The 26,743-nt window shown below is 44.0% G+C and overlaps 1 protein-coding gene across 1 annotated transcript; it reads right to left on the reverse strand.

The window, feature by feature from the left end:
• Window positions 1–822: 822 nt before the first annotated feature.
• On the reverse strand, window positions 823–26,222 carry OAZ2 (ornithine decarboxylase antizyme 2). The gene is given in 7 exon segments (XM_050967450.1): window positions 823–1,662; window positions 1,735–2,604; window positions 6,367–6,452; window positions 8,720–8,895; window positions 19,122–19,193; window positions 19,195–19,270; window positions 26,055–26,222. Coding segments are annotated over 6 exon segments (564 nt in total). The 5' UTR covers window positions 26,075–26,222; the 3' UTR covers window positions 823–1,662; window positions 1,735–2,470.
• Between the last annotated feature and the right edge of the window lie 521 nt (window positions 26,223–26,743).

The following is a 26,743-nucleotide window of genomic DNA, read 5'->3' on the forward strand; positions in this document are numbered from 1 at the left end:
AGTTTATCTTCCAGCTTTTTGAAGGTGATATTAGAACAATCAAACATGGCCAAACATCACTGCTTACTGCTCCAAACTTGGATGCTACACTATTCACACCTAGTTACAATTAAATTGTTGGGTGAGACCCATCGATCACGATGTAACTTTACATAGGAAGTTACCAAGCAATTTTATCAAGATCTAGAGAAAACCATTTAAGTAGCAGAAAAACAAAGGTTTTAAAAGCTGCCACATTTCATGCTATATGAATAAATGTAAGATACTTTTAACAGTGGAGAATTTTAGGTTTTGGAGAGAAATCTGCAATCTCATTACTCAAGAAACTCTGCAAGACAAATACATTGTTGGGCATGCAAGTTAATACAGAGTGGAATCTCACTACACATTAAACTGCTTTGCCTGCTCATCCAGGAGATCAGCCAGTCAGTCAGTCTTAACAGGAACAGTGCAAGGTTAGTCCCTTCAGTGTATTTCAGTGAGTTTAGTTTTACAGCGCCTACCACTTTCTTGAGGGGACTATTCCACAGCTTTGTAAGCTGCCCTGGAAGGAAGTCTCGTAAGAGCAGACTAATTAATAGAACAATTTTACTGCAAAATATACGTTAGAGGATGATGGTTAAATGCCTTTCAAAAGTCTCTCACTCAGCTCAGCCCTGGGATAACCTGGCCTGGCTACATTAGAGAGATGTGGAAGTATCCCCTATCCCTTGTCAATACTGAAATTCAGCTAATCCAACATCCTGCCATGGGAGGCTTGGACATCCAAGCCAACATCCAAACACTTCCATCTTGGGGGGAGGGGAATGAGGGAGACAGACGCCAACTTTAAAATCATTTATTCACACACTAACAACATGTGACCCAACAGCCCCCCCGCCCCCCAAATAAACTGACTATGAACGTCTATGGAATGGCTTCAGCTTTCAGACAACATCCTCCACATAAACATGAAATCAGAACAAAGCATACAAGGACAATGCAATGGATAAGGCAGCCAGGTCAGCACGAGAGCTCACAATGCATCCCCAATGGAGGATTGATAAATATATATATCTTATTTAGCAGTCAAAGAAAGCCAGTCAGATTAAAACCAAATGGCATCAACAGAAGAGCTTAACTCTCTTCTCCAACATTAGAAGTGGTGGAGAGAGACAAACTACAGCCAGCAGTTCCAGCCTCCTCCTGTCCCGTCCCGTCCCCACTGACAGTCCCAGGTGGGGAGAATTGTGGAACTGATCTGAGAGGAGGAAGGCAGAACAGATGGAGTCTCCTTCACCATCATGGTCCTGCTGCGCTGCATTCCGCTCCCTTTGGTATTCGATACAGAGCCTGTGTCAGCAGCGCCTGAAGCCTCCAAGGGCCTCTCTCAAGCTAGTAACAGAGGCACAGACCTCGGCTTTGAGATGAGGAAGATCATGAAGTGATTAATTAAAAACTAAAGCCCCCTTAACCAGTCTCACCAGAGACTTTAAAGCCAGTGACCCACATTCATACCAGGATAGCTCACACCTTTCCTACAGACTCCCAGCCGCTCCACACAACTAACACACGAGCAGCCAAAGAAGAGCTCACCTGAACCAGAGGCAGCGCCCCAATGCTCCTTTTATTCAATGTAAGGAGAGGACCACTGCAGCACTGCCAGAGGCCTAGGCAACGGCTCTTCTCCTTCTGGTTAAAGCACTGAGCTGGGACTCAGGAGATCCGTGTTCAATTCCCAACTCTGCCACTGACTCAATCCTTCTAAACTAAAGCACCAGCTGGGTAAAGTTAACCTGAATGCCCCGCTGCTGAAGGCTGCCCTAGCGCAGAGGTAACCTTGAACAGAGTAAGACGCTTAAACCAAAGCTGGAAGAGCAAGCAGCTTTTTTAAAAGAGGGGTAAACTGTATATAGCATTTGTTACCCCCATGCAGAAACAGAGGGTTTTAAATGTAGTGTCATTAAGAGTTAACTCAAGCATGTTCCTTCTGTGTGTCTATATCCAAAACAGGCCTTACATTTAAGAGTCTGAGTGAACAAAAAAAATAGACAAGTCTTTAAAATGTGTGCCACACATCAGGTGATCAGTGAAAAAACACTGAATTAAAAAGTCTAGAAATCGATACTGCTTCTAGCCACTGTGTTCCCCCTGGCATGCCAGGCTTCCATTCACAGCCCGAGCATGAGGCACTGCTAGGCTGACAAGTATACCACACAGCTGTATTTAAAGAGCTTCTATGCCAGTTCATAAACATCGTCCATTTACTATATGGAGATTACGCGCGCATGTGTGTGTATAGATATAGATATATAGTTCTCTATGTAACACATTTCAATGAAAAAGTCAACTTGGAGGATATACAGGCCAATCTAACAATGAGAAATGCAGTTTCAGTCCAACAGAAGTTTGTTTTCCCTTTCCGCATGAAAGGAGATTAACTTCTCCCCTCAAAAGCATCTTCAGGTCATGCTGGCGTACTCCACAGGGGCTATTCTTCATCAGAGGAAGAGTTCTGATCCAGAGAGTACACCATGAACATCACGTCGGGTCGCGATGGAACGCAGGGGTGGCCAGGACTCACAATCTCAAAGCCCAAGAAACTGAACGTCTTCAGAAGTGGAGCTACCCAAGGGGAGAAAGAGACAGAGACCGTTAACCTTAGGAACGAAACACCTTGTTAGCTGTATTCTGCAGCACCAAGTCCAGGTGAGGAATCAACATGCATATAGGCTAACTCCACATTTTCAGGGCTGCACTGCCCACCAGAAAAGGAATGTTTAGGTGGGCTGACCTTTTAAACTCAAAGATTCACGGTTACCTTGTCCTTTCCCTATGTCTCTCTTTCTTTACCTGTATCTCGTCTGTTCTTTACGCTGTATCTCTGTTTCCCTCTCCCTGCTTCCTCCACTTTGGGTGTCTTGTCTAGAGCTCATTGGGGCAGGGACTGAGTGTACGGTGCTCAGCACAACAAGGCCAGGATCCGAACCAGGTACTCTAGGTGCCAATGCAACACAGTTGTGTACCAAACAGGAAGGTGGTAAAATCACTGCACCACCTCACAACGAATAGCCCCTACCTCCCAGGGAGGCTGTGAGAAATATTTACAGATGGGCAAGCGAGGGCCAGGAAGATTAAGTGACTTGCTCAAGGGTACATGGAGGCTGTGGCAGTCACAAATTCCCCAGAGCTCCGAGTTCAGTCCTCTTAGACACAAGCCCATCCTACATCTCCTGGTAGAATCTGTAAAGTGTAGCATACACCCTAATAAAGTGCAATCTTCCTACATCACCCAGGGCTGGCTTTAGGACATGCGGGGCTCGATTCGAAAGAGCTGCTGCCAAAATGCCGCTGAAGACAGTGGCAGCAATTGAGCTGCCGCCGAAGATGGCGGTGGCAATTCGGCGGCAGCTCAATCGGTTGCTGCTGGTGGAGGGTGCGGGGCCCCTCTTCCGGATGCTGCGGGGCCTGATTCCCAGGAATTGGTGGAATCGCCCTAAAGCCGGTCCTGACATCACCTAGGAAAGCAGTGGGTGTTGTACAACAAACTAAAAGAAATCCTTTTAGCCTCTGCAGAGGGGGCACTGGGTCAACCCCTCTCATTGTATCTCACAAAGTTAATACATAACAAGGACAAGCCTCCCAACATACGCTGTGGTCTTCATAAGCCACACATTTAATGCTAAAATTCAGGTGTGCAGTGTTGTCGTAGCCATGTTGGTCCCAGGGTATTAGAGCGACAAGGTGGGAGAGGTAATAGATATATTGTGTCTAACAAGTTCAGGTAGTAACTTGTTTCTTCCAGCTGCCTGGAAGATGCTATTGTGGAGTTACTCCACACCACAAGGTACAATATTATTTGTAGACCAGACTGTTAACTGGGGGTCTGAATACATCTTCCCTGGCAGATGCAAATTTGAGCTGGGAAGCAATGGTGTGAACTGTCAGTGCCACAGGATTACATAAAAATAAGCTTAACCACCCAACAGCATTCTTGCGGGGACGTGGGGCCACAGGGTGTTTGACACACACTTGGTGGGCTTGCCTGTGACGAAAGCCTTTGGGCCCAGATGAAGGTCACACTCCCTCAGTTGCAGTTAAGGACCAACTAATGATAGCAGCCAGTGCTGGAAGGGAGCAGGGAAGAGGAACAAGGAAGTGCCCAGCATCTCCGCTCCCTCATGCGCAAGCAAGGAGCTGTTTCTCCCCCTTCCCTGGAAAGAAGGAGAGAGGACCCTGCTGCAGCCGCCCCAGGCCTAGGAAAGAAAGTGGGGACCCCCTGAAGCTGCAGCAGTGAGGCTGGAGGAGGTAGAACTGACGTTGAGAGTGGGGGAAAACAGAACTGATTTTAGGGGCAGAATTAATTGCTGGGCAGGGGGACAGGCAGATGTCGGGGTGATGCCAGACCCCACTTTTTTTAGGTCACTTGAAGCAGTAATGGCTGCCAACTGGAATTTACTGGCAATGCCACAATTACAGGGATTATTTACCATGGCTTGGGACATTCTTCCAGTCAGGCAGCTTGCTGTCTTACCACACTGTACAGATTTTGTCACCAAGGCATCATTCATACAACTCAGGCAGAGTGAGGTCAGCTCAGAAACTCACATTTTGACAAGTTATAGACAAACAAAGGCAGATAATTGGATACACTTGTTACTAAGGAACCACAGCAGTGTGACCTTGGGTATCTACACTAGGGTGACTCCCATGTACTCCTTAACTAACCTACCAGTAACAATTAAACATTCTAAAACCTCTGTGCGGTCTCACTCAGTTTAACTGTGCCACATGACTTTAAAAAGAGGAAGACTCATTGTGGCAGATTTGTTCTGTGTACTGAAGTAGTTAGCAACCTGAATGTGAGCTCCAGATCACATGAGGAAGAAAGGGTTTGAACACTGACAGTTAATTGTTTCAGGACCAGGTAAGAAATTTCACTGCAAGATAAAGGCAGCTAAAATTATTTTATACACATCTCGAAGAAACCAGCTATTACTGGCTTCCACAGTGGGTGACTCAAGTGTGCTGCCAGCTCTCTATTCATGCGAACAATTGCTCACTTCCAGAAAGACACTGTACAGCTAACCTATTTTTAAAAATATTTTCCTGTGTTTAGTGCAAGTGAGGAGTTCCTACCAATCTGAAGGTAAAACAGTGATGCATGAAGCCATAGAATAATCCTTTTTTGAAAAGCAGAGGATTAATATTAAACTTGTAAGAAGAATTTTGTTGCATCTATTACTTCTACCATCACAAGGTTGTTTGATTACTAGATATTCACTCACTCATGTCTTGTCAATTTAATACTGGCTTATTCATAACCTTGTGCTTTGCCATAAATTCCTCCAGGCTTCCTTGTTCTAATCACCTATCCAACACATCTATCTTTAGATACTAGCATATCCCCCTTCAGTCATGAGTCCTGACAGGCAGGATAAGTATTACCCACAGGTCTGGAAGAGAACAGAAGTGCTGGGAGATCAACTGGTCAAACATCCACTTGGAAACAATGAAAGGGATCAACACCAGGGCACAGAGCCAGGCACAACCATCACTAAACATGCTTTGGGAGGGGAGGGACAGCTCAGTGGTTTGAGCACTGGCCTGCTAAACCCAGGGTTGAGAGTTCAATCCTTGAGGGGGCCACTTAGGAATCTGGGGCAAAAATCTGTCTCGTGATTGGCCCTATTTTGGAAAGGGGGTTGGACTAGATGATCTGCTGAGCTCCCTTCCAACTCTGATATTCTGTGATTTAGTTCCCCCATGGGGTAGGACAGCCACCTCACTATAAATCATGTGAACCTGGCAGTTTCATTTCTTGCTCAGAGGAAACATTAAATGAGTCTTGACCAAAGATATTAGAGATCCCATGTTGCTACTGGACTAGCAGGGAAAGGGCACTTTTCTGCATGGGAGTCTTACTGCCCAACAGCTCAATTGCTACTGATGCAAGGAACAATGGAGTTCTGTATTAATATGCCTAGTAAGGAATCCATTTGTCCACAAAAAACATTTTCTGAATCATTTTTGTTTGCATTGTTACAGATATACTTGCTGACAGGTATTTTGAAACAAAAGACCAAAAATAATTAAAATTGGTGTGATTATATGACTTCCAGCCACAGAGAAATCCAATATCCTTTCTTTACAAGAAATAATCAGGCATTCAAATAAGTCAACAGAAATAATCTCCTACTGGGCAAGAAATTTGCAGGACAGCTAATTATGACAGTGCTTGCTGTGCAGAGATCAACCACAACAGGAAACTTCCTACTGGCAGAAGTGGCCTGGTGAAGCCCTGCACATGACAGTACTTTGCAGAGCAGCAGCTGCTTCAGTCTATTCCGAGGGAGGAAAAAACCACACAGCGGTGAAAGTTCTCACCTCTATCTTCTCTGCTTTTTCTGAAGCAAATAAAGACGTAGTTTGCTTTCATTTTCTCTTCAGCAAATTCCAATAGCGCTAGCAATCTGTCAGGGAGGAGGAAAGGGCACATCAGTCACACCAAGCGATCAGTCTCAACGGGGCGCTGTCAGTCTGACTTATGAGGAGGAATTGCTAAGGCGTTCTGAGGCACAAGAGATGCATTCGCACTGACACCTGGGAATTATGCACTCTGGTTAACACTGGAGGAACAAATCCTATGACAAAGCCCTGTTGAGGCAGGGCCTGTCTTTTTGTTGTTTTATTGCCCCTAGCATATTGGGGTCCTGATCCATAACCAGGCACCACATTAATCCAAGTTAATAATATAAGTCACTGAGTGAGTTTTAAAGCCCTTTCATTGCACATGAGGGAAGTGTTCATGAATTGCCTTGACAACAGACAGGGTGAGCTCGCCCACATTCATGCCAGTGCACTAGGCACGGATATCTGTCCCATCAGAACAACTGCTAAAGTCTGGGAGGTAGGCCTGATCTACATTGAAAAGCTGTATCAGCAAAGGTACCACGGTCAGGGGTGTGAAAAAAAGCCAGCCCCTGACTGATGCAGCTATGCCCATCCCCAGTGGACACGGCTACATCAGTGGAAGAGCACATACTTAACTACATTCATGGAACTGGTGTTTCTACACCCACAGGAAAAGCCTTCTGTCCAGTGTAGGCTGCATCTATGCTACGATGGTTTGCTGGCACAGACATGCTGACATGGTTCAGACATATATTTAGTCTGAGCTGGCAGGGAAACGGCTGGTAACTAAGAGTTCTATAGTTCAGAAGCAACAGTTCATACGTAAACTGCTACTGATCCAACCTGTACCCTGTTCGCTTCCCACATAACCTTTAAATGATTTGTGACGTTTTCCTTACAAAAAAGGATGGGGGGAGGAAGGAAAGGAGGCAAAGAGGAAAAATGGCCTCACTGAGCCAGTGAGAATTTTCACATATTGTTCACAGAACAGGTTTCCTACTTATGATGCAATTTTCCATCAGTACCATCCTGATGAGGTGGCAGAAAACTTCTGAAATATTTTCTACCTACTAGTAAAACATAAGTTGTGCTGATCCAAAGTACCACAGCCCCACTGATCAGTTCAGTCTGGGCTCTTCCATCAGTCACTGACCTGAGTCTAGTACCGTACTACAGGAACGCTTACTAATAGGAATTTCAGGACCAAATTAAACAGCAGCCAGCAAGACTGGATAACACCTAGGGGGATTAACTTGGAAGGGATTTTGTTAATATGATAATCATCTATTTTAATTATAACCTCCAAGGCCTATTTTACCCAACTAAAAATAATCTATTACAAAATTGTGGTGACTTGGGCAGACAAATACCCTCAGAGAAGAATCTGTGCCTGTGGGGTTTGGGAGCGCTGGAATATTTACGAACTACAAAAACTACAAGGATTTTTCCAGATCCCATTTGCGCAGTATGACGTACAGTGCAGGTGTACACTGAATACCCTGCTAGATTGTGTACCAACATGTTTAGGTACCCTATGAAGTTGGATCCGATTTTTAAGGCACATAAAACTACATTTAGGATCAAACAAAAGAAGTGAGAAGGCAAATGATGGAGGAAGGGTATGGAGGAGAAAGGGAGGATCCTGACATGCTGCCTGCTAAGGGCCAAATGAAATTTACACACAACATGCATTAATCTGTGTTGTCCACTTCAACATGAAGTTATGGGATCTCAGAGTTCAGAGATACTTTAAAGGGTTCTGGGATGGCTACAGGAGAACAACAGCCAGCTCCACTAAGAGCAGGCTAACTTAAACTGATGACAAAGGAAAATTATGCTTTGGGACAATGTAATTATCTGTATGGAAATAAAAATGTTCACCCCCAAAAGCTTGTCTAATTGGTCAAATGTGGGGAGATAACCCTTTCCCCATAAGCATCTAGTCACCAGCCCCTGTTAGAGGCAGGTTACCAGAGCAAGATCACTACTAGTCTGACCTAGAATGGGAAATACTATGTACCAAATAATCATGCTGACCCTTTATACTATTTGAATTCTTATGCTAAAAAGGAGAAGAGCAAATCTCTTTTGATCCCTAGGGGGGAAAAAGAAATACATGCAGAACCACAAGAATAAGGAAGCTTTGGTGTAGAAGGGAATAATGGGGAAGGGATTTACACTATACCTCCATTCTTATATAAATATAAAAATTCCTTCCCCCTTTATCTCGTCAAAGCAATCCCCCGTGTCACATTGGCTATAAGCCATACCTTCTTCCACAGGCAGTTAACCCTGCATATGCTACTCAAACATCTTAGGAGCTTACCCTTCTTTGCTCCCATCAGCTAATAAGCCATCAGGGATTTCCACAAAAAGGCTCTGATTGGAAAGCACCGCATCCCAGGAGGAGATCTTCACTTCCGTAATCTTGTACTGGAAGTGGACGATGTGAGGTTTCCCTTCATGCACTGAGACATCTTGGTTAACAGTGAGCTTCTCATCCTTCAGGTTTTGATGTGGGGAAAAAAGGGAAGAGTGAAATACAGTCCGAAGGCTTTAAAGGCTTTTAAATTAACATTTATAGGGAACTAAAGTAGAAATGCTTTCTTAGAACTGACTGAACGGGTCTTGCTTGAATTTTACAAATTGCTGCAGGTAAAGAACAAAATACTAAAACTATTTGGCTCCAAATTCTTTCCAGACAGGATTTCCGCCCTGACTTCACCACTCCCTTTAACTTTAAAAATAAAGGCCTGACGTGCTAGTACCCACCTGTGCAGACAGACACCCAGGATTACCAGCCACTTTGAGAAAATAATGTCGAAAAGTTCTTAATCTACATTCATCTAGCACAGTGTGAACGAGTGAATGAATTTGCCAAATCTCTTGGTAAACGTGCTTAGTCTTAACTGCAGAGAATTTGCTAGAAGATTCAAATCTTCCACTGAAAAATTGTATTATCTATGATTGGACTGGCCATAGTCTGGGCACATGTAATCAGAAATGTATGTGAGATCAGTACTTGAACTAGATTTAAAGCTCTCCTGGACACTGTAAAGGCTAAAAACAATAGTATACACTTATCCAATGCTTTTCTAGAATATTCTATTTTCAATCTATCCTAAAATATGAACTTCAGAAAAACATTTAATGTTTTTTTCTACTACACCTCTACCCTGATATACGACCCGATATAACACGAATTCAGATATAACACAGTGAAACAGTGCTCCGGGAAGAGGGGCTGTGCAGTCCAGTGGATCAAAGCAAGTTCGTTATAATTTGGTTTCACCTATAACGCGATAAGATTTTTTGGCTCCCAAGGACAGCGTTATATTGAGGTAGAGGTGTACTAAGAATTGTGAAGTTAAACCTGAAATTCTAACTAGGAAAGAATAATTAAAAACTCAAACAGATACAAGACAGTCACTTTGGCAACTGAAGCCTACAAATAGGTAAAGAACGTGTTAATAAAAAATCCACTTTATTTTAGGGTGTTTTTTTAAACACTGATCCTAGAGTAGACGGTGTGTTGACATACCATAATGATCACCATAAAGAGAACTCAAGTCTCCCCATTCAAATTCCCTCCAGTTCAATTATAACTTGTTTTGCTGACACCACATTCAGAATTACACTTGTGAACAGCAGTAATGCCATTTCACTCCACAACAGGTTACACTGACAAATCTGTATAATTAACTATGTCCCAGAGAACACAGCTCTCTTCAACTCCAATACTCATCTAGTAGTTCAGAGTATCCACCAAGGTCTGACCAGTTCTGTGCCCCGTGGCATTCCAAAACATTTGCCCAATGTTGGCAAACTGGCCAATTGGCCACTGGCCAATTCCAGCACACATGCATCTGATGGTCAATCTTTGTTGGGGTTCTTTGAACTCATGTTCTTGCATAAAACGTGAGTGAGTGAACTCAAGAGCATTTCCCAGAACTTATTGCCAAAGCAGGGGGCATCAAATGAGTATTAAACAGCACACAGAATTCTTTAGCCATCAAATTGAACAGAAGTGGTAATGAAAGGCAGGCTATCAGAATTCATGTTTAGTGACATTTCACTGACAAAGATGTCAGGTCAGAAACACTATTTGGATGCATTCTATGTTTCAAATGTATGTCCAAAAAGATGCCATTTCAAATATATCAGCTGCCAGTTACAGTCGTAAACAAAATGAACAAACAGAATTTTAAGGACTTTCCTGTGGCTAGAAATTTACATTCACCGTTCCTCTCTATTACAGATATTGTTACTGTAGTATGAAAGAGATGAGAGTATTGCTTTCTTTGGATTTTGCCTAAGAAAAATCTCTTGGGAAACAAGAGCAGCTTAAGTCATCCGAGAGTAATGAAGTCGGAGATGCCAATCATGTAACAAGTAGAAAGGAAGCATCAGTTTTGAAAATGAGGCTATGGCAAGGCCTGGGAACACTGCATTGCTAAAAGACTCCTGCTAGAAGGAAACAGCATCTAGTACTCCTCAGCCAGAAGGTAGCATGCCTGGAAAGAACATTTGTGATACTATCCCCTACAAGGAAGAAAGGCTTTTATTAAAAGGAACATTTCAATGGCAGGGTTCTGTTCACTCTACCGCACATTAGACTCAAGTTCATCGGTGAGGTTCTACAACATAGCAGTGTTGCTTTCTGCAGCACACAAACTTCTGGTGGTAGCGTGTCAAAAGTGTATTTTTCACTGAGATACTGCCTTGCATTCTCAGCATCAAACAGTTGCTTTGCGTGGACAATGCAGGTATGCTAGAAATCAGTGCAGAAGCTGGAGTTTTGACAACTGGGCAGAGGGGCAGTTGGGGCTTTGGCCACTGGGAAGAGAGGGGCATCAGTTTGGGTTTTTATTTAATGAAATTTATTTTGAAAGTGTTCCCACTTGAAGCATGTACACATGAACAACATTTAAAAAGAAAAATTGGAACAGTCTGCAAAGTATAAAATCCTCCCAACCTCACGCCCCGCCTAATACTTTCCTAGCAAAACACTGGGAGAAAGCGCTAGTTTTACAACACGATCTAATGGCCAGCAAATTTGGCTTCTGGAAGGACCCTCCTCTCTAAACTGTCTCAAGAACCCTCCCAACTAAGCCAGCTGACTCTGCTCAAGTGCCTCAGCTGCCCTCAACTGACCCTTCTCACACAAGAGATGGTCTCTGAGGGGCTTAAGCCATTTAAAGTTATACAGGTTAAAACCAACACTGTACTGTACCCAAACATTAATGGGAAGCCGTGATGCTTATGGAATACAGGTGTCACATGCTGTTTTCAAGCACCATTACAAAAGCAAGCAGGAGGTGGATTTCTGGTGATGTTAGTGTGCAGCACCATCTGGAGCACATGATAGTTATCCAGTCTGGTAGTGACAAGGCATGGATTACCCTGGAGAGGTCCCAAAACCACAAGGAATGGCCCTGGCTGGGGGTAGAAGATAAAAAGCATTCTCAGCTAGTGAGGCTATTTTGAGCACCCAGGAGACAGAGGAATACTGTGGAATTGGGGACAGAAGACTGGATAGTCAGTGAGTTTTGTTTTGTTTTGTAAATGGGAATTCAACACAGTTCTCACCCAGCAACTCTCAATGGCAACCAGCTGCTTCATGGTCCCCAACCCTAGTCACGTCTTCACCCCCACTGTCATAGATCACCACAGCTGCACTTTTCCGCTAAATGATCAGCTTTGAAACAGTTAAGGATGGCACTGAAATCACCATTAGGTTTCTGAGTCAACACTCCTTGGAGACAAATGGTGCCACTCACAGCTCTGAGGGTTACTGCTTCAGTTTGTCCGGTTACAGACTCAGGAAGATAAAAACATTACAACATGATTGATGGGTATTATCTGTGCAACCCCAAAGGCTAAAATCTAAACTGGGAAAGAGTTTAGCATCTGCAGCCAACTTCTAATTTAGGGGGCAGACTAAGGACAAATCTGCTGCTGAATCACAGAAGGAAGAGGAGGGGGAGAAAAGACTCCCAGACAGACTCATGCCCCCTCACTCCCTGATGGTATCAATGGATCATGGTGTAGAGTTAAATAAGCACACTTTGAGACCATTCAGTCAAACAAAAAAGTGCATAGTCCTCTGAAGAGGATGTAACCTGAAGTGAAAAAACCCACTGCCAATGTCATAACTTATGCTGGAATCTTGTTTTTAAAATGTCAGATTACTTTACCAAATCAGTATTAGAACTCCCACCTGCTGCTGATTCATTTTATTCTATAAGCCAGACCTAATACAGCACACACAGCAATGAAACACAGCGACACTGCTACAAACGCCATCTTGTGAAAAAAGCCATTATTAAAAAAATGTATTGTCAGGAGTATGCATCTATTCTAGCCAATAAGCCCACATTACAGTGGCAACTATGCTGGTGACAATCAATTTTAAGTGCTAGTATAGTTTAGAAACAATGAGGACTGGGCTATTTTCCACCTCCACATAACTACAGAAGCGAAACTGTGGTACATATTAATCTCCCAGGCAGTCAAGCAGCACAGTTTTAACAGCTGCTGGGGTAAAAAACAACAGTGGGCATTCCTCAGTGTGACTGTACAAGCCACTCTTCAGATGTCTTGCTAGCATAGTTTCAACCAAAGAATGGCCCAGGTCTAAGCATTACAGTAAGGTGGACGCTACAGCCTTAACTCAACTGCACTGAGCCTTTGTTTAGAGATGGATTTGAGGAGTGTCAGCCTTAAGTTTACATCCTGACTAGTCAGCTTCTGTCCTAAGAGGGTATTACGAATCAAACATCAGTGATTTGATCTATTAAAACTCAGAGGATTGTATTTGATTATAGTATCCAATGTGGGATCAGATAGCCTCTCACATGTAATCAGACTGTTTGGGGTTTGCTAACTTGAGCAAAGGAAGGTACCATCTGTTCTGAATGCACAAAACACAGAACAGCAGTGCTGAAAAATGGGTTGATATTTAGTCAGACAGACTTTTCCCGTGGGGAACAGGTTTATTCATTAGGTGTGAAGGGAGCGTGCATGGTTGCACACATCTCATCACAGCTACTTAAGTTTTTTTCCTGCAAAACAACCTCCCTACCCCTACACTCTATTGTCATAACCTGGCCCAGTTTATTCCAATAGTACATCATAATTACATGGATTAACCTTGGGCCAGTTTCCCCCAATTGTTTGGGAATTAAGTTTTATATAAACCCTCTCTTTAATCAGTATGCATGGTGGCTGTTTCTTTATCCATGTATATTAAAATACAATTAAACCACTCTCTCCTCAGCTCAAAAACCACATGGAGTCGGGAACAAAGAAGACAGTTTCCAGGAATGGAAAGCAGATCAGGGACTTCTGAAATCTGCACAGAGAGAAGTTCTATTTATGCCACCAAAGTCTGGTTTCAGGTTAACTCAGCAGGACACATACAAACTAGTGCTAGAGGAGTTGGTGTCAAGATAGGGACGTTTTTAAGACAAACCCTTTACCTCATGTTACTACAGTCTTGAACTAAATCTCTCAGATTAGAGGCTCAAGGACAAATTTCCATTTTAAGGAGAATGTACTGTGCATGAGACATCTAATCTGGTTATATTTCTGAATTAATCCAAGAGGAACAGCAGGAAGGACCATGCGTACTGACAGTTTATTGAGGAGAAAGGATGTTATGATCCACCAGAGCCAAATGACTTGAGAACCCCATGTGTGCAGTTTCCTCTTGGCATGTACAGCACCCGCATCCTCCTGCCAAGTTTACCCACCCAGAGCATGTACTTCAGCATAAGTCTCTGTCTGCAATACAATACCAGCTCTGACCACTGACTATGTTGTGCGTTAAAGCCCTCTTGATTAGAGAGTTGCATCATTTAAGTTTCTTAAAATGAAAAATCATAATAAAGAAAGGCAGCATAACCCGTTCAATTTATAATACTGCTGGATACAAATACCATGTGTTTAATATTCTACTCTCAAATGAGGGAGGGCAGGCAGATTCTCAGGAACAGGTGCCCTGGATCAGAAGTTAACATTTCATTTACAGTTACTTTGCACCAACCCAAGTGCCATACTGGAATAAACTATGCTAATAAGGAATTATTTGCTTTCAATAGAGGCCCTGTGACAACCCATAGGAGCAAAGATTAAATGGATTTTTGCCAACAGCACCCAAGGAATTAAACTTAATACAGGTACAAGAACTAAGGGTCACCAAATGAAATTAACAGGCAGCAGGTTTAAAACAAATGAAAGGAAGTTTTTTTTTTTCCATACAACACAGTCAAACTCTGGAACTCCATAACACGGTTCAAAAAAGAACTAGAGAAGTTCATGGAGGATAGGTCCGTCAATGGCTATTAGCCAGGATGGACATGATGGTGCCCGTAGCCTCCGTTTGCCACAAGCTGGGAATGGGCAACAGGGGATGGATCACTTGACTGACTACCTGTTCTGTTTGTTCCCTCTGGGCACCTGGCACTGGCCACTGTCGGAAGACAGGACACTGGGGCTAGATGGCCCTTTGGTCTGACCCAGCATGGCCATTCTTAGGTGGGACATTGTATTCTTAGACAGCAATTAATGCCAACATCCCTGCTGGAAATGTTCTCAGTATCAGAGGCAGGCGAGAGCAATTCTAAATACTAGAGGCCCCGCCAAGCCATTATGTTTTTCAGAAGTGTCTTCTCCAGAGTGGCCTTCATTCCAAGTGATTTTGTCAGTGGAATACACAAAAAAAAACTTGAGGCAGATTAGTGAGTGAACGACAATGGGATTGGAGAAGTGAACGCTCTTCAGAGCCTCCTGATCTCCAACTCACTGTTTTCTAGGCAACACCCAAGAATTCCTCCAAAGTCCACTACTGACACTCTACCATTTTCCCTCTTCCTCTCTCCAAACTGATATCAACTGTTACTTTTATGTTAACTATTTTAAAGGTAGCTATAAAAGACATGGCCCATAGGAACCACTCATACTACTGGATTAATAATCCTAGCAAGCATTACGTTGCCTTCTCTGCAAGTACCAAAGGGCTATATAGCATACCAAAGCTGGCATTTATAGCACAGCACAATGTTTAACCATAAAAAGCTCCTCTCGCTAGAACACAAAAGAAAAAAACACAAAACCTAAAAAGTTCACCATGCTCGAATTAAAAGAAAAGTCATCCCCCAAATAGGTCAGATAAAATGACTGAAGTGTCCTACTCTCAAAGATTCCAGCAGGATATTTTTGTGACTGATGCAACAGGGCCTATATCCCACTCCCACCCTCCACAATCAAAGCAGATGTTTCCTAAAGAGCACAGTTAAATATCTATCTAGCGCAAAGGACAAATAAAAGATTTCTGAAATGGTAGGCACAGCATGCCATCAGGATTCCAATCACTAATAGATCCTTGCTCCTTATGCTGATGGGAGGTGTATTGTGGCAGGTTTTCCCATAAAGGAAAAACATTTGTCACTCGAAGATAACCCCATAAAACTATTAAGGAGTATGCTATTGAGAATTGTCCGTCTCTTCCTACAAAGTCCATCAATGGCCAGAAGTTGAAGGGAACAAAACAGAACTAAGGGCAAAAAAAGATACAGATAGACTTATGGCTGGAAGGAACCTTGAGAGGTCGAAGTCCACCCCCTTATAGTGAGGCAGGACCACGTATTGTAAACCTAGACCATCCTTGACTGGTTTTTGCCTATCCTGTTCTTAGAAACGTCCAGTGATGGGGATTCCACAATCCCCTTTGGAAGCCTAATCCAGAATTTAACTACACGTATAGTTCAAAAGTTTCCCCTAGTATCCAACCTAAAAATCTTGCTTGCTGCAGGTTATGCCCATTAATTCCTGTCCTACTTTCAGTGGACATGGAGCACTATTGTTCACACTCCTCTTTACAACAGCCCTCAACATATTTACAGGCTTATCCGGTCCCACTTCGGTACTGTTTTCTCAAGACTAAACATGTCCAGTTTTTTCAACCTTTCCTCATAGGTTAAGTTTTCTAAACCTTTTATTTTTATTGCTCCCTTCTGGACTTTCTCCAATTAGTCCATATTTTTCCACTGGACACAGTACTCCATTTGAGGCCTAACCAGTGCTGAGTACAGTGGGGCAGCTACCTCTTATGTCTTGCATTCAACACTTGTTAATACACACCAGAATTATATTAGCCTTTTTCACAACTGCATCACATTGCTGACTCATACAATTTGTGGTCCACTATAACGCCCACATCCTTTTCAGCAGTACTACCACTTAGACAGTTATTCCCCAGTTTGTAGTTGTGCATTTGATTCTTTGTTTCTAAGTATAGTACTTTGCACTTGTCTTTACTGAATTTCCACCTTGCTGATTTCAGACCAATTCATCAAGGTCCTTTTGAATTCTAATCCTGTCCTCCAAAATGCTTGCAACTGATCCCAACTTGCTGTCATCTGCAGACTTTCTAAGCACATTCTCCACTTCATTATCTAAATCACTAATGAAATCACTGACTAGTATCGGACCCAAGACTGCCCCCTGCAGGACCCCACTAGATATTATCCCCCAAATTGACAGCAAACAATTGATAACTACCAAGAGTATGGTCTTTTCAAGCAGTACTGCACCTACCTTATAGTAATTAAATCTAGACCACATTTCCTTAGTTTGCTTATGAGAATGTCATGTAGGACTGGGTTAAAAGCCTAACGAAAATCAAGATATATCACATCTACTGCTTCCCCCCTTCCCCTAGGCCAGTAACCCTGTCAAAGGAGGAAATTAGGTTGGTTTGGCATGATTTATTCTTGACAAACCCATGCTGGCTATTCTTTATAACCCTATTATCCTCTAGATGTTACAAATTGATTGTTTAATAATTTGTTCCAGTATCTGTCCAGGTACTGAAGGCAGGCTGACTGATTTATAATTCCCCAGGTCCTCCTTGTTCCCATTTTAAAAACAGGTACTATCTGCATTCTTCTCTAGTTCTCTGAGACCTACCCCATGATCCATGAGTTCTCTGAGAGAATCGCTAATGGTTCCGAAGTTGCTTTAAAACAAAAGCTCCTGCTAGAGACGTTTTTCTACAAAATGCATATGGAAGGAGAATGTAAACAACACCTAGGGTAGGAGTTGAAAGTGGGGAAGCAGACTGCACCCTTCCATACTGCTATCATCAGTGATCTCTAGGACACAGCATTCCTGTCTAACCTGCCAGACTGTCAGCTGCTCCGGTTAAGCATTGTGTCTTTTTGGTCCCTACTTCCTATTGTTTAGAAAGTTACTTCATGTGTTTACACACCAGCCTCATGGATACCACAAGGAACACAGAGCTCTGGGAATAGTATTGGTGAGTTAATTACTCAAAGCAGACCAGCAGGGAGAACTCACTTATTTCTCAGTTAGTAGGTGGTGTTTTTTCTTTAAGCAAAACAGCATTCAGGCCAGTGTTTCTACCCGACTAACCTGGCAGTGTCACTTTAAGGGTCTTACCTTATTTACCTAGTTTAGTTACCTTATAACCAGTGCTTGAATTATAGTGGAAAGAAATAGGGTAGCCATTAATAAATAAGGATGGTGCTGGACACCACAGCAAGTGAGATGCCAGGGTACTCCCTGGCCTGCTCCTTTGCTGGCATCCTCTGCACAGCCAAGCCAAGCTCAGTTGCACAAGACTGCCTTTTCCCCTCTGCCCTCACCATCCCCTCCCCTGCTTTCTGCCCTGCCTCTTTTCTTAACCTCAGCTGCCCTTCCTCTACCCCAAATAGGCCTTTGTGTCCTACCCCTAACTCCATCACCACCCCTACCTGTTACTGCCAATCTTCTGTCCCACCTCTTCCCACAATCATAACTCCTCCTTCTGCACAAACCCAGCATCCCGTCTACCTGCCACTACCACTCCACATCTTTTGACCCCACCTATGCCCTTGACTTCCCCAGACTCTGCACCCACCCAACTGCTCCTAGCTCCCCTGAGCCCTGTCTATGGGTTCTCCCTCCGACTCTGACTCCCCATTCTACCCATGCTTCTCCCAATGTGTAGTTCCTAAAAGGGACAGGGATGGATCTTTGCCCCCTTCATCTCCTGTGGTGGCAGCTGGAAATGGGAGCTCTTTGCCTCCTGTAGGATTCCTGGCTTGTTCAATTACACCCATCCCCCTTTCCCATCTCTTCACAGCCCATGGCCGGAGGACGAGCCATTGGGACAGGATGTGGCAGGCTTGCTCCGATCTCTGCCAAGCAGCTGGCCAGGGTGCTGAGCAGCACCTCTCACTTCCTGCTGGGATGAAGGGGCTTCTCTAGAGGAGAGTGTCGGAGCCTGAGAGACTCCAGTGAAGCACTGAGCCTGGGTAGCAGGACCTGCTATGTTTGGGGGTGGGACTTCCCCCCCAACAGAGTGGTGGCACTGGGGACCCTGATCACGCAGGAAAGCCTACTGGTCTCTTTGCAGACCATACCCTTGTGGTGCCCCAGCTCCTGCTGTCATGAGGCGGGGGCACCTGCTGACCTCTCTGCAGCTCCACGCTCTGCTCCTGGCTGCACAGGGAGAAGGGCCAATACACTACCGCCCACGCCTTCGATTAAATCAGAAGTGGGGTACCCCCTAGATGTAGCAAGGCAGGCTAGCCCCCCAACCCCCTAATCTGAGCATTGCTTATAACAGAACAGTAGCATTTCTTTAAGTGCACAGGAGAACCCAGAGCTCTCAATTATAACAAAACAGGTAATTAGATCTCTACATATCGAATCAGGCTCACCTTATATATCAGAGAAGGATCCCTGCCACCCCCTCGCCCACCGGGGATCTTCGACAGTGGGTGAGGGGCATCAGGAGCACCACAGAGGCCCTGGAACAATGTGCCTGGAGCATGGTAGCTGGGGACTGTTACTCAAAGGTAAAATACTACTGCAAAAGAGAAAGAATAGCACAAAGTTATATTAGCAAATGTTTAGTGGTTCAGCTATCACGACTCCAAATGACAATTCGAGAACACTAGTGACAGAATGTCAATAACAAATTTCATGTTTCTAACACCTGGACGTGTAAATCAAAGATACTTGAGCTCTGTTTTACCAGAAAAACTGCAGTGTTATTTGAAATGGGGGAAGTGGGCTGTAGCCCATGAAAGCTTATGCTCAAATAAATGTGTTAGTCTCTAAGGTGCCACAAGTACTCCTGTTCTTTGTGCGGATACAGACTAACACAGCTGCTACTCTGAAACTTGAAAAAAGTTGGGGGTGTGCTGAGCAACCTCCTACCAATAAGAAAAGTTTAGAAAACTGCCAATAGCAGATGGCTGGAAAGACAGGACCAGATGAACACACATTTTCTATAAACAAACACCTACAAATAGATAGGATCTAGAACAGGGAGGTTTAAATTTCACATTTTTCAAGAGGGAGGTGGAACGAGGCTCGTCCTCAAAACATTGTAAGTGCACTATAAAATGTTTAAGGTGTTGACATTTTCATACTCTAATGAAGCCTCATTTGAGATCCAATGTCAGGCTGAAGGGCACTTACAAAGTTTTCCACATGCACTTGTCCTAAATGTTGTTGATTTCTTGTAGGGCAAGCACAAGAGAGAAGAGAGTTCAGAAGCCTGTTACTTGGGTTAAGAAAGCGTCCCTTACACGCCATGCTTTAAAACGTAGCTAGAAGGTCACTGAAGCAAAGACTAAGGGCACGGTTATGCTAGGAAGTTTACAGTGGTGAACCTGCATCAATGCAGCTGTAAACTCTGTGTAGCTGCTCTAAGGCTATGTCCACACTAAAGCTTATGTTGCCATAATTTATGTCGCTCAGGGGTGTGAATATTAGTAGGACAGCTTCTCCTGTCAACCTAGCTACTGCCGTTTGTGAGGGTGGTTTTATTATTTCAATGGGAGAGCTCTCTTCAGAGAGGCTCCAGCGGTGCCGCTGCACATATAGGCATGGCCTAAGCCGACGGGAGTGCGCTTACCTGGCAGCTTAACTACTCCAGCCCCCACAAGCAGCGGTAGCAGTTTTACTGCTGACATAGCGCTGTCCACACCAGCACTTATGTCAGTATAACTTATGTCATTCAGGTGGGTGGTTCAGTCACATCCCTGAGTGACATAAGCTGAGCGACACGTCTGTATGTAATGCAGACATAGCCTAAGTCTCTTTCACACTCCACCCGATATTCCAAGACTTCTAGCAAGTCAATGAGGGCAACTATTTTACTTTTGGAATGTTGTTTGTTCCACTAGCCTTGTAATAGCTCCTTTCACTGCGACACTGCTTAGCAACATTACACTAACAAAACCTGCAGAAACCATGCAAAGAAGCAGGAGGTCATTCTTTACGATTCCTGTTATGAAAAACCTCAGCATGAGGTTATATAAATACCACCTTCATAGTTCCACTGAAAACAATGGTGTTTTGAGTAGCTCTGGAGAGGGACAGTCAGTAGGGAACACAACACATTAAAAAGCAGCATCCACATTAAAGATCCTAAGTTTGCAGTAGGTCCTCCCACACCTTTCGTACACTTTTTGTACAGATTAATCTAGTTGCACAGTAATGTTTTCCAGGATTTTTCTTCTCTGTGCTATGCAAGAATCATCTAAGTTTCCAAGGACTGAGTCCTGAATGATACTCTACATCAGGGCTGCCCAAACCAGTTTGTTTGCATGAAAGGGGACTGTTTGAATATCAGGTGACTGATTAAACATTTACAAAAGAGCCAAATTTTAACTTGTAAAGGCAACTGTAAACACTCTGGCAAAACACAGACTGAAACACTCTGGCTACAGTACTACTACAATACTGCAGAATTTAAATCATCTTCTTCCCCTCCACCATTTCAAATATTTTAACATGCAACATGCTTTGGCACTATTTTGAAGGGGCAGTAGAAATGAACTCTGTTTCAACAGACTGTCTGTTACTAGACACAAAGCAGTGACGTATGGCAGGCTCCTCTACACACATGCTCAGTTGCATTTTGTACTAACCTTGTCCTTCCTCACCACCCACATCACTGGAACAATCAATTGATTGTCACACCTCTCTAGCAGCTACTGGCATAGAGCTGCATGACAAAATGCTTTGCTGTGCATCGCCCATTCCCTCCCACAAAGAAAGGGGTTAGCAGCTTTGTTCCCCCCCAGCAGTATAGCACTGATAACTCCCCCTTCAAGTCATGAGCATTGTTTCAAGAAGCTGAATAATGAAGTGAAGTGATGAAAACCAAATATTTTCACCCAAAGTAACTCACATGAAACATTTCCTAATTTCACTTTTCTTGGTAAGTGTGGAATTTATTACACAGGGGATAGTCACACTTCCTAACCTGAATCCTTTATGCTATGCCAGGCCCTTCACTAGCATCCACAGCTTGGACCAAGAAAGCTCAGCCGAAGTGTTTACAGAACAGCAGTTTATTAAACCTCTTCCACTGCTATGTTTTCTTGGGCCTGCATACTTCTGCCACTCCCCACCCCATCCTCCACTCTATCTATGCTCCCAGAAAAAGACCCAAACCAATCTAGCCAGGGTCCAAAAGCCGTACACCTCATGCTACATGCAGAGTTAGTAAAATGGGGCAACTCAGCTCTCCTTGTAGGCAGAAGTAGATGTGGAAAGAGCAGATTAAGAAGCATTTTCTCACTTTCCCATATCTATACCAATGGCAGCCTTGGAAGGAACGGTATCTAAGTCTTAGCCTCAAACCACCTGAGAAACACAGTGTCTTGTCCCCAGCGTTCATGATCAACAAGTTTTTATACACTTCTTAAATCTTTCAGATGTTCACTTTGCATTCATTTACTGAACACCATGAAGATTATCCTCTTCTCTATTGCTTCTGCCTTTCTCCTTCTCTCTTCCTGGTGCTGGCTCTTTTTTTTTTTTTTTTTGTAAAAAGCTGCACTCCTTCAGTTACAAAATACAGTTGTGTATTTACTGACAGTCTTTTAGCTAAAAAAGGCACTAGATTGTCTAAAAAGCATATGTCATGTACTCTCTAACTTCTAAATATAAACTTCTTTGTGTTAAGTCCCACACCAAATATGAGCTATTTTCAAGTGTGCACTGGTGCGTAGTTGACATTTTATCCTGCTAAACCTTTAGATATCCCAAATTGGTAACCAAAATACTGGCAGGACAGTAGTCCCCACAAAAGCTTCTTTGGCCTGGACAACAGGGAGGCATTTGGAACAACAGCTCATCAACTCTGGACCCTGGACTGGATCAACTCAACAGTGTGCCTAGGGATCCATCGCACCAGAAGAGCCTAAGTTGCTTTCTAATCCATGGCCATCACCAAAATATCTGTTTGGCTCTCAAAATCCATGTGATATACAGAGACAGAGATATAGTTTCAAATGGAAAAAGATTCCATTTCAATTTCCACATCACTATGGTGGAATTCATCATGGAGACTTTTTTTAAACTGCACATAACAGATCCTGAGTAGATATGGGAGCGTTCATTTTTGAACACAGTCCTAACAAAGAAGATGTTAGTCCATTACTTAACCCTAATGAGTCAGTTTATAAAGTGTCGTTTGTCTCTTTAAATATTAAAAAGATATACCATGATCACAGAATGCCTCTACAAACACATCACACAGAAAATACACCTTCCAGTCTCTATTATTGTCTGCACAATTCTGATAATCTTAGGAACCAATACAAAGTTTATTCAGGACTCAAAACTATGAACTGATCCAATTAAAAAAAAATCCTTGCTGAAAAAGAAACCACTGCACTTCAAGATATGGTTGGGTAAATGTATCACTAATGATTATGAACTTTTGGCAGCTGACAACATGATCGATCTTTATTCACTGGATGAACAGAGCCCTACAAATCTGTAGTTTTCTGCTCTATATATGCAGACCATGTTTGCAGATCAGATGGAGATACAAATTTTGTATCCACACAGGACTCTACAGATGAGGCTTGAAAGCTGCTTCTCTTTAGAAGCTCCTTCAAAAGTTAAGCATTACTCTGACTTTCAGCTTTATTCACCATCTAATGAGTAAAATTTAACTAGGTTAGCAAGAATTGCTAACCAAGAGATAACAACTAGATCATCTGCAATATAATCTTGGTACCAGAAGTGGAAAAAAGCAGCCTGAAGGGAGAATAGGGAGGATCAGCCCTGGAATGGAAGAGAATTAGTTAAAAAACCCAAACCATTCCATATCTAGCTTAAAATGCAATATGAACAGAAAAATGCCAGGCTTTTCTAGGGACATGCAGTACTTTGTATATAATTCAAGTGGGAAAGGTAATTGCATCATCCCACTAAAACCACTAGTTGAAATACACATATTCTCCATGTGTTCTCACCTAACATGCAGAAATAATCCATACAGGAATAATCCATGCATAAAATAAATTTACCTCAAATTTGCAGAGGAAATAATCTCCTACTCTGAAGAACTCCTGATTCTGTTTTGTAAAGTTTTTGGTCTTTTTAACACCAGCTCTCTTTTTAAGACTACCAAAGACTTAATACTCCCTGATTTCCATTACTTGCCAGGAGAGAGTCACATGACAGCCAACTGTACATACTGTGCTGGGCAGAAGTAAAACTCATTCCTGTCATGTTAATGCCTCCGTGGGAAGCCTCCACTTTTCCCATTTTAACATAAGCAATCACCATTAGTGAAAGGTTTGAACACTTCCCTTTTTTCTCACGCACACAAGATGCTCCCTGGAAACAGGAATACTTTCTCTGGTGACCCACAATGACTACCCCATGACAGACAATATCACAAAAGTATTTTATGACAACTGAGGTTTAACAAGAAATCCAGAGATTCAAGTCTCAGGATACAAAAAGAATACTATATAGGATGTTCACCTAATGGAAGAACAGTATTTGAAAAACAGGAAAGACTGAAGGAAAGTGTTAAAATAGTTGATATTTTCTTTTTCCACTTATCACTATCAGTTTCACATTAGTAAAAACCTGCCTCTAGATATTACACAGATTAAGTCATATGTAAGAACCAGCTCATAAGAAAGTTACTGAAGGGTTCAATTCTGCTTCTGTAAAGAGTAGATAGGATTACCTACCAGATCAGAATTTCAAAGTTAGGCATGTTAACTTGAGCACAAGTATCCCAGACACAAATTGGGTGAGGTAATGTCTTTCATTGGACCAACTTCTGTTGGTGAGACACACAAGATTTGGAGTTCAAAGAGCTCTTCTTGTCTCTCTCACCAACACAAGTTGGTCCAATAAAAGATATTACCTCATCTACCTTGTCTCTAATATCCTGGGACCAACACAGCTACAAGTAACACTGCATACACAAGTAACTTGACATGCATGGGCACATTAGCCTGGCACACAAATGTATGCAGTAAAATTGCATGGGCATGACTTTGAAAATATGGCCCTATAAATCTTTTCTAGCTGTAGTTTTTATAATCTCTTGAACTGGATTGTACCTTCAGGACAGATAATGTATATGCAGGTTGAACATATGGATAATTTTGGGTGTTAATTTTTTTTAGTTAAGTTTAAAAGGAATGAGAGACATTAAGAAATACTGTAATAAGGCTTTAAAAATGTGTGAACAACATGACATTTCTCATGCCTTACATATGATTGAAAATAAAAGGCTTAAAATGAATTATTTCACTTTGTGGACACTCAAAAGCTAGACTAAGTGTTCATGTCTAATTACAGTGAATGCAAGTGAAGATCATCACCTCACTGCTGACCTGATTTCTAGGTCCCTGGATAAAATTACTTTACAGTTTACATAACACTTAGGGCCTTCAGGGCTTTTTCCAAAAGCCCTGTGATGAGAAGTCTCATATACAATGTCATTTTGGTTTTATCACACTTTTTTATGTTTAGAAACCACTTATCCAGCCCCTGATGTAATGGCAGAATTAATACTCATACTGCAGAACCCTTTAGTTTAGTATGTTCTTTTTTACTTGAATGCCCAGCTGCCTCGGAGAGTCTATCCTGATTATATCAGTTGTACTCAGAGCATTTTTCCAAGATTAGTGACACTTTATTATCAGTTTGCAGTCAGAGACAGCAAACAGGTGTGACCCCCTTAATACTGCCGAGTCAGCATTCAGCTTAGGTTAAAAGCTAAGAATTGCTTGAGGGGAACAATCATAAACAAAATCTCTTCCTGCGTTGCCAAACATCCAGTGTGCGTTCAAAAGCGCCTCCCACGTTTGGTTTCCAGCGCAAGCGATAAGCTGGCCCGCAGACAGGCCACTGGAGCGGCGATCCTGCTCGCCCCCCCTAAACCTCAGCCCAGAAGAGAGTACGCTTTGCTTGGGGGAAACGCGAGTCTCTCTAACGCCTCTTTCAAAGCCGGAGCCGGATTCGGTTTGAGGGCACCACTTCCCAGCCCCGCTGAGACGCCGAGCGCTGGGCTCCCGCAGCCAGACCCAGCTCGCGAACAAACCCAGCCCGCAACGCCCCCCGGTTTCAGGGGCCGGCGAGGCGGCCCTTAGCAGCGCGGCCCAATGGCAGCCCGCGCTGCGGCCCCGCAGCTCTAGCGGGCCCAGGCCCCCGCTCCGAGCCTGCACCCCGAGGTGGTGTCACGCTGCACAAACGGGCTCCCGGGACCCGCAGCTTCCTCCGCCGCAGGCCCCCCGGCGCTACCAGAGTCCGGGAGCCACCCCCGAGCTGGCGCGCGGGCCGGGCCGGGCCTGCAGGGCGCCCGCGGCCGGTACCTGTCCTGCGTGTTTATCATCCTCGGCGGCTCCGCGCGGCGCGGGCTCTGCGCGGCTCCTCCTCCTCCTCCTGTGGGGCCGGCCGATGTGCCGGGCTGCTGTGGGCTCGCGCTGTGTCTCGGGCCGCTCCGCGCACAGGCCGCTCGCCAGCTCCTCCCGCTCCGAGCGCCAAGCTCCGACTGAGCCGCGCGGCGCCGCCGCCACGCCCCCCGCCGCCTGGCCACGCCCCCGCCGCCGGGGCGCCTGGGAAACCGCGGCCTAAACAAAGGCATCGCTGCCTCCACCCCCTCGTCTGCTTCTCTGCGTGGTGCGCAGGCGCTGAACTCCCCGGGTACCGCCAGCCGTGGGGGCTTTCGCCCAGCGTAAGCTGCGGGGCGAGGTGCGGAGCCGGGGTGTGAGCGCGCTGCGCGGCCGTGCCCGCTGCCGCTCCCGCTCGGGGGTGCAGCTCTGATGCGTGAGCACCCAGCGCAGGCCCGAACCCCCGGGGCTGCAAAGCCAATGCCTGCGGGGATCCGAGCCCTCGGGGTTTGTGGCTTCACGTGTTTCTGAAGAATCACCAGTGTTACCGAAGTATTGGGTTTGCCTAGCTCAGGCCAAAAACTTTGCCCAAGCCTGCTTTAGATATTTGGTGTTCTTAAGCCCCAGCTCCTGGAGTCACGTTATCACATGAGCCTCTCAGCGGTGCCTGT

This window comes from Gopherus flavomarginatus, chromosome 9, assembly GCF_025201925.1.
Source record: "Gopherus flavomarginatus isolate rGopFla2 chromosome 9, rGopFla2.mat.asm, whole genome shotgun sequence".
Classification (NCBI taxonomy): domain Eukaryota; kingdom Metazoa; phylum Chordata; order Testudines; family Testudinidae; genus Gopherus; species Gopherus flavomarginatus.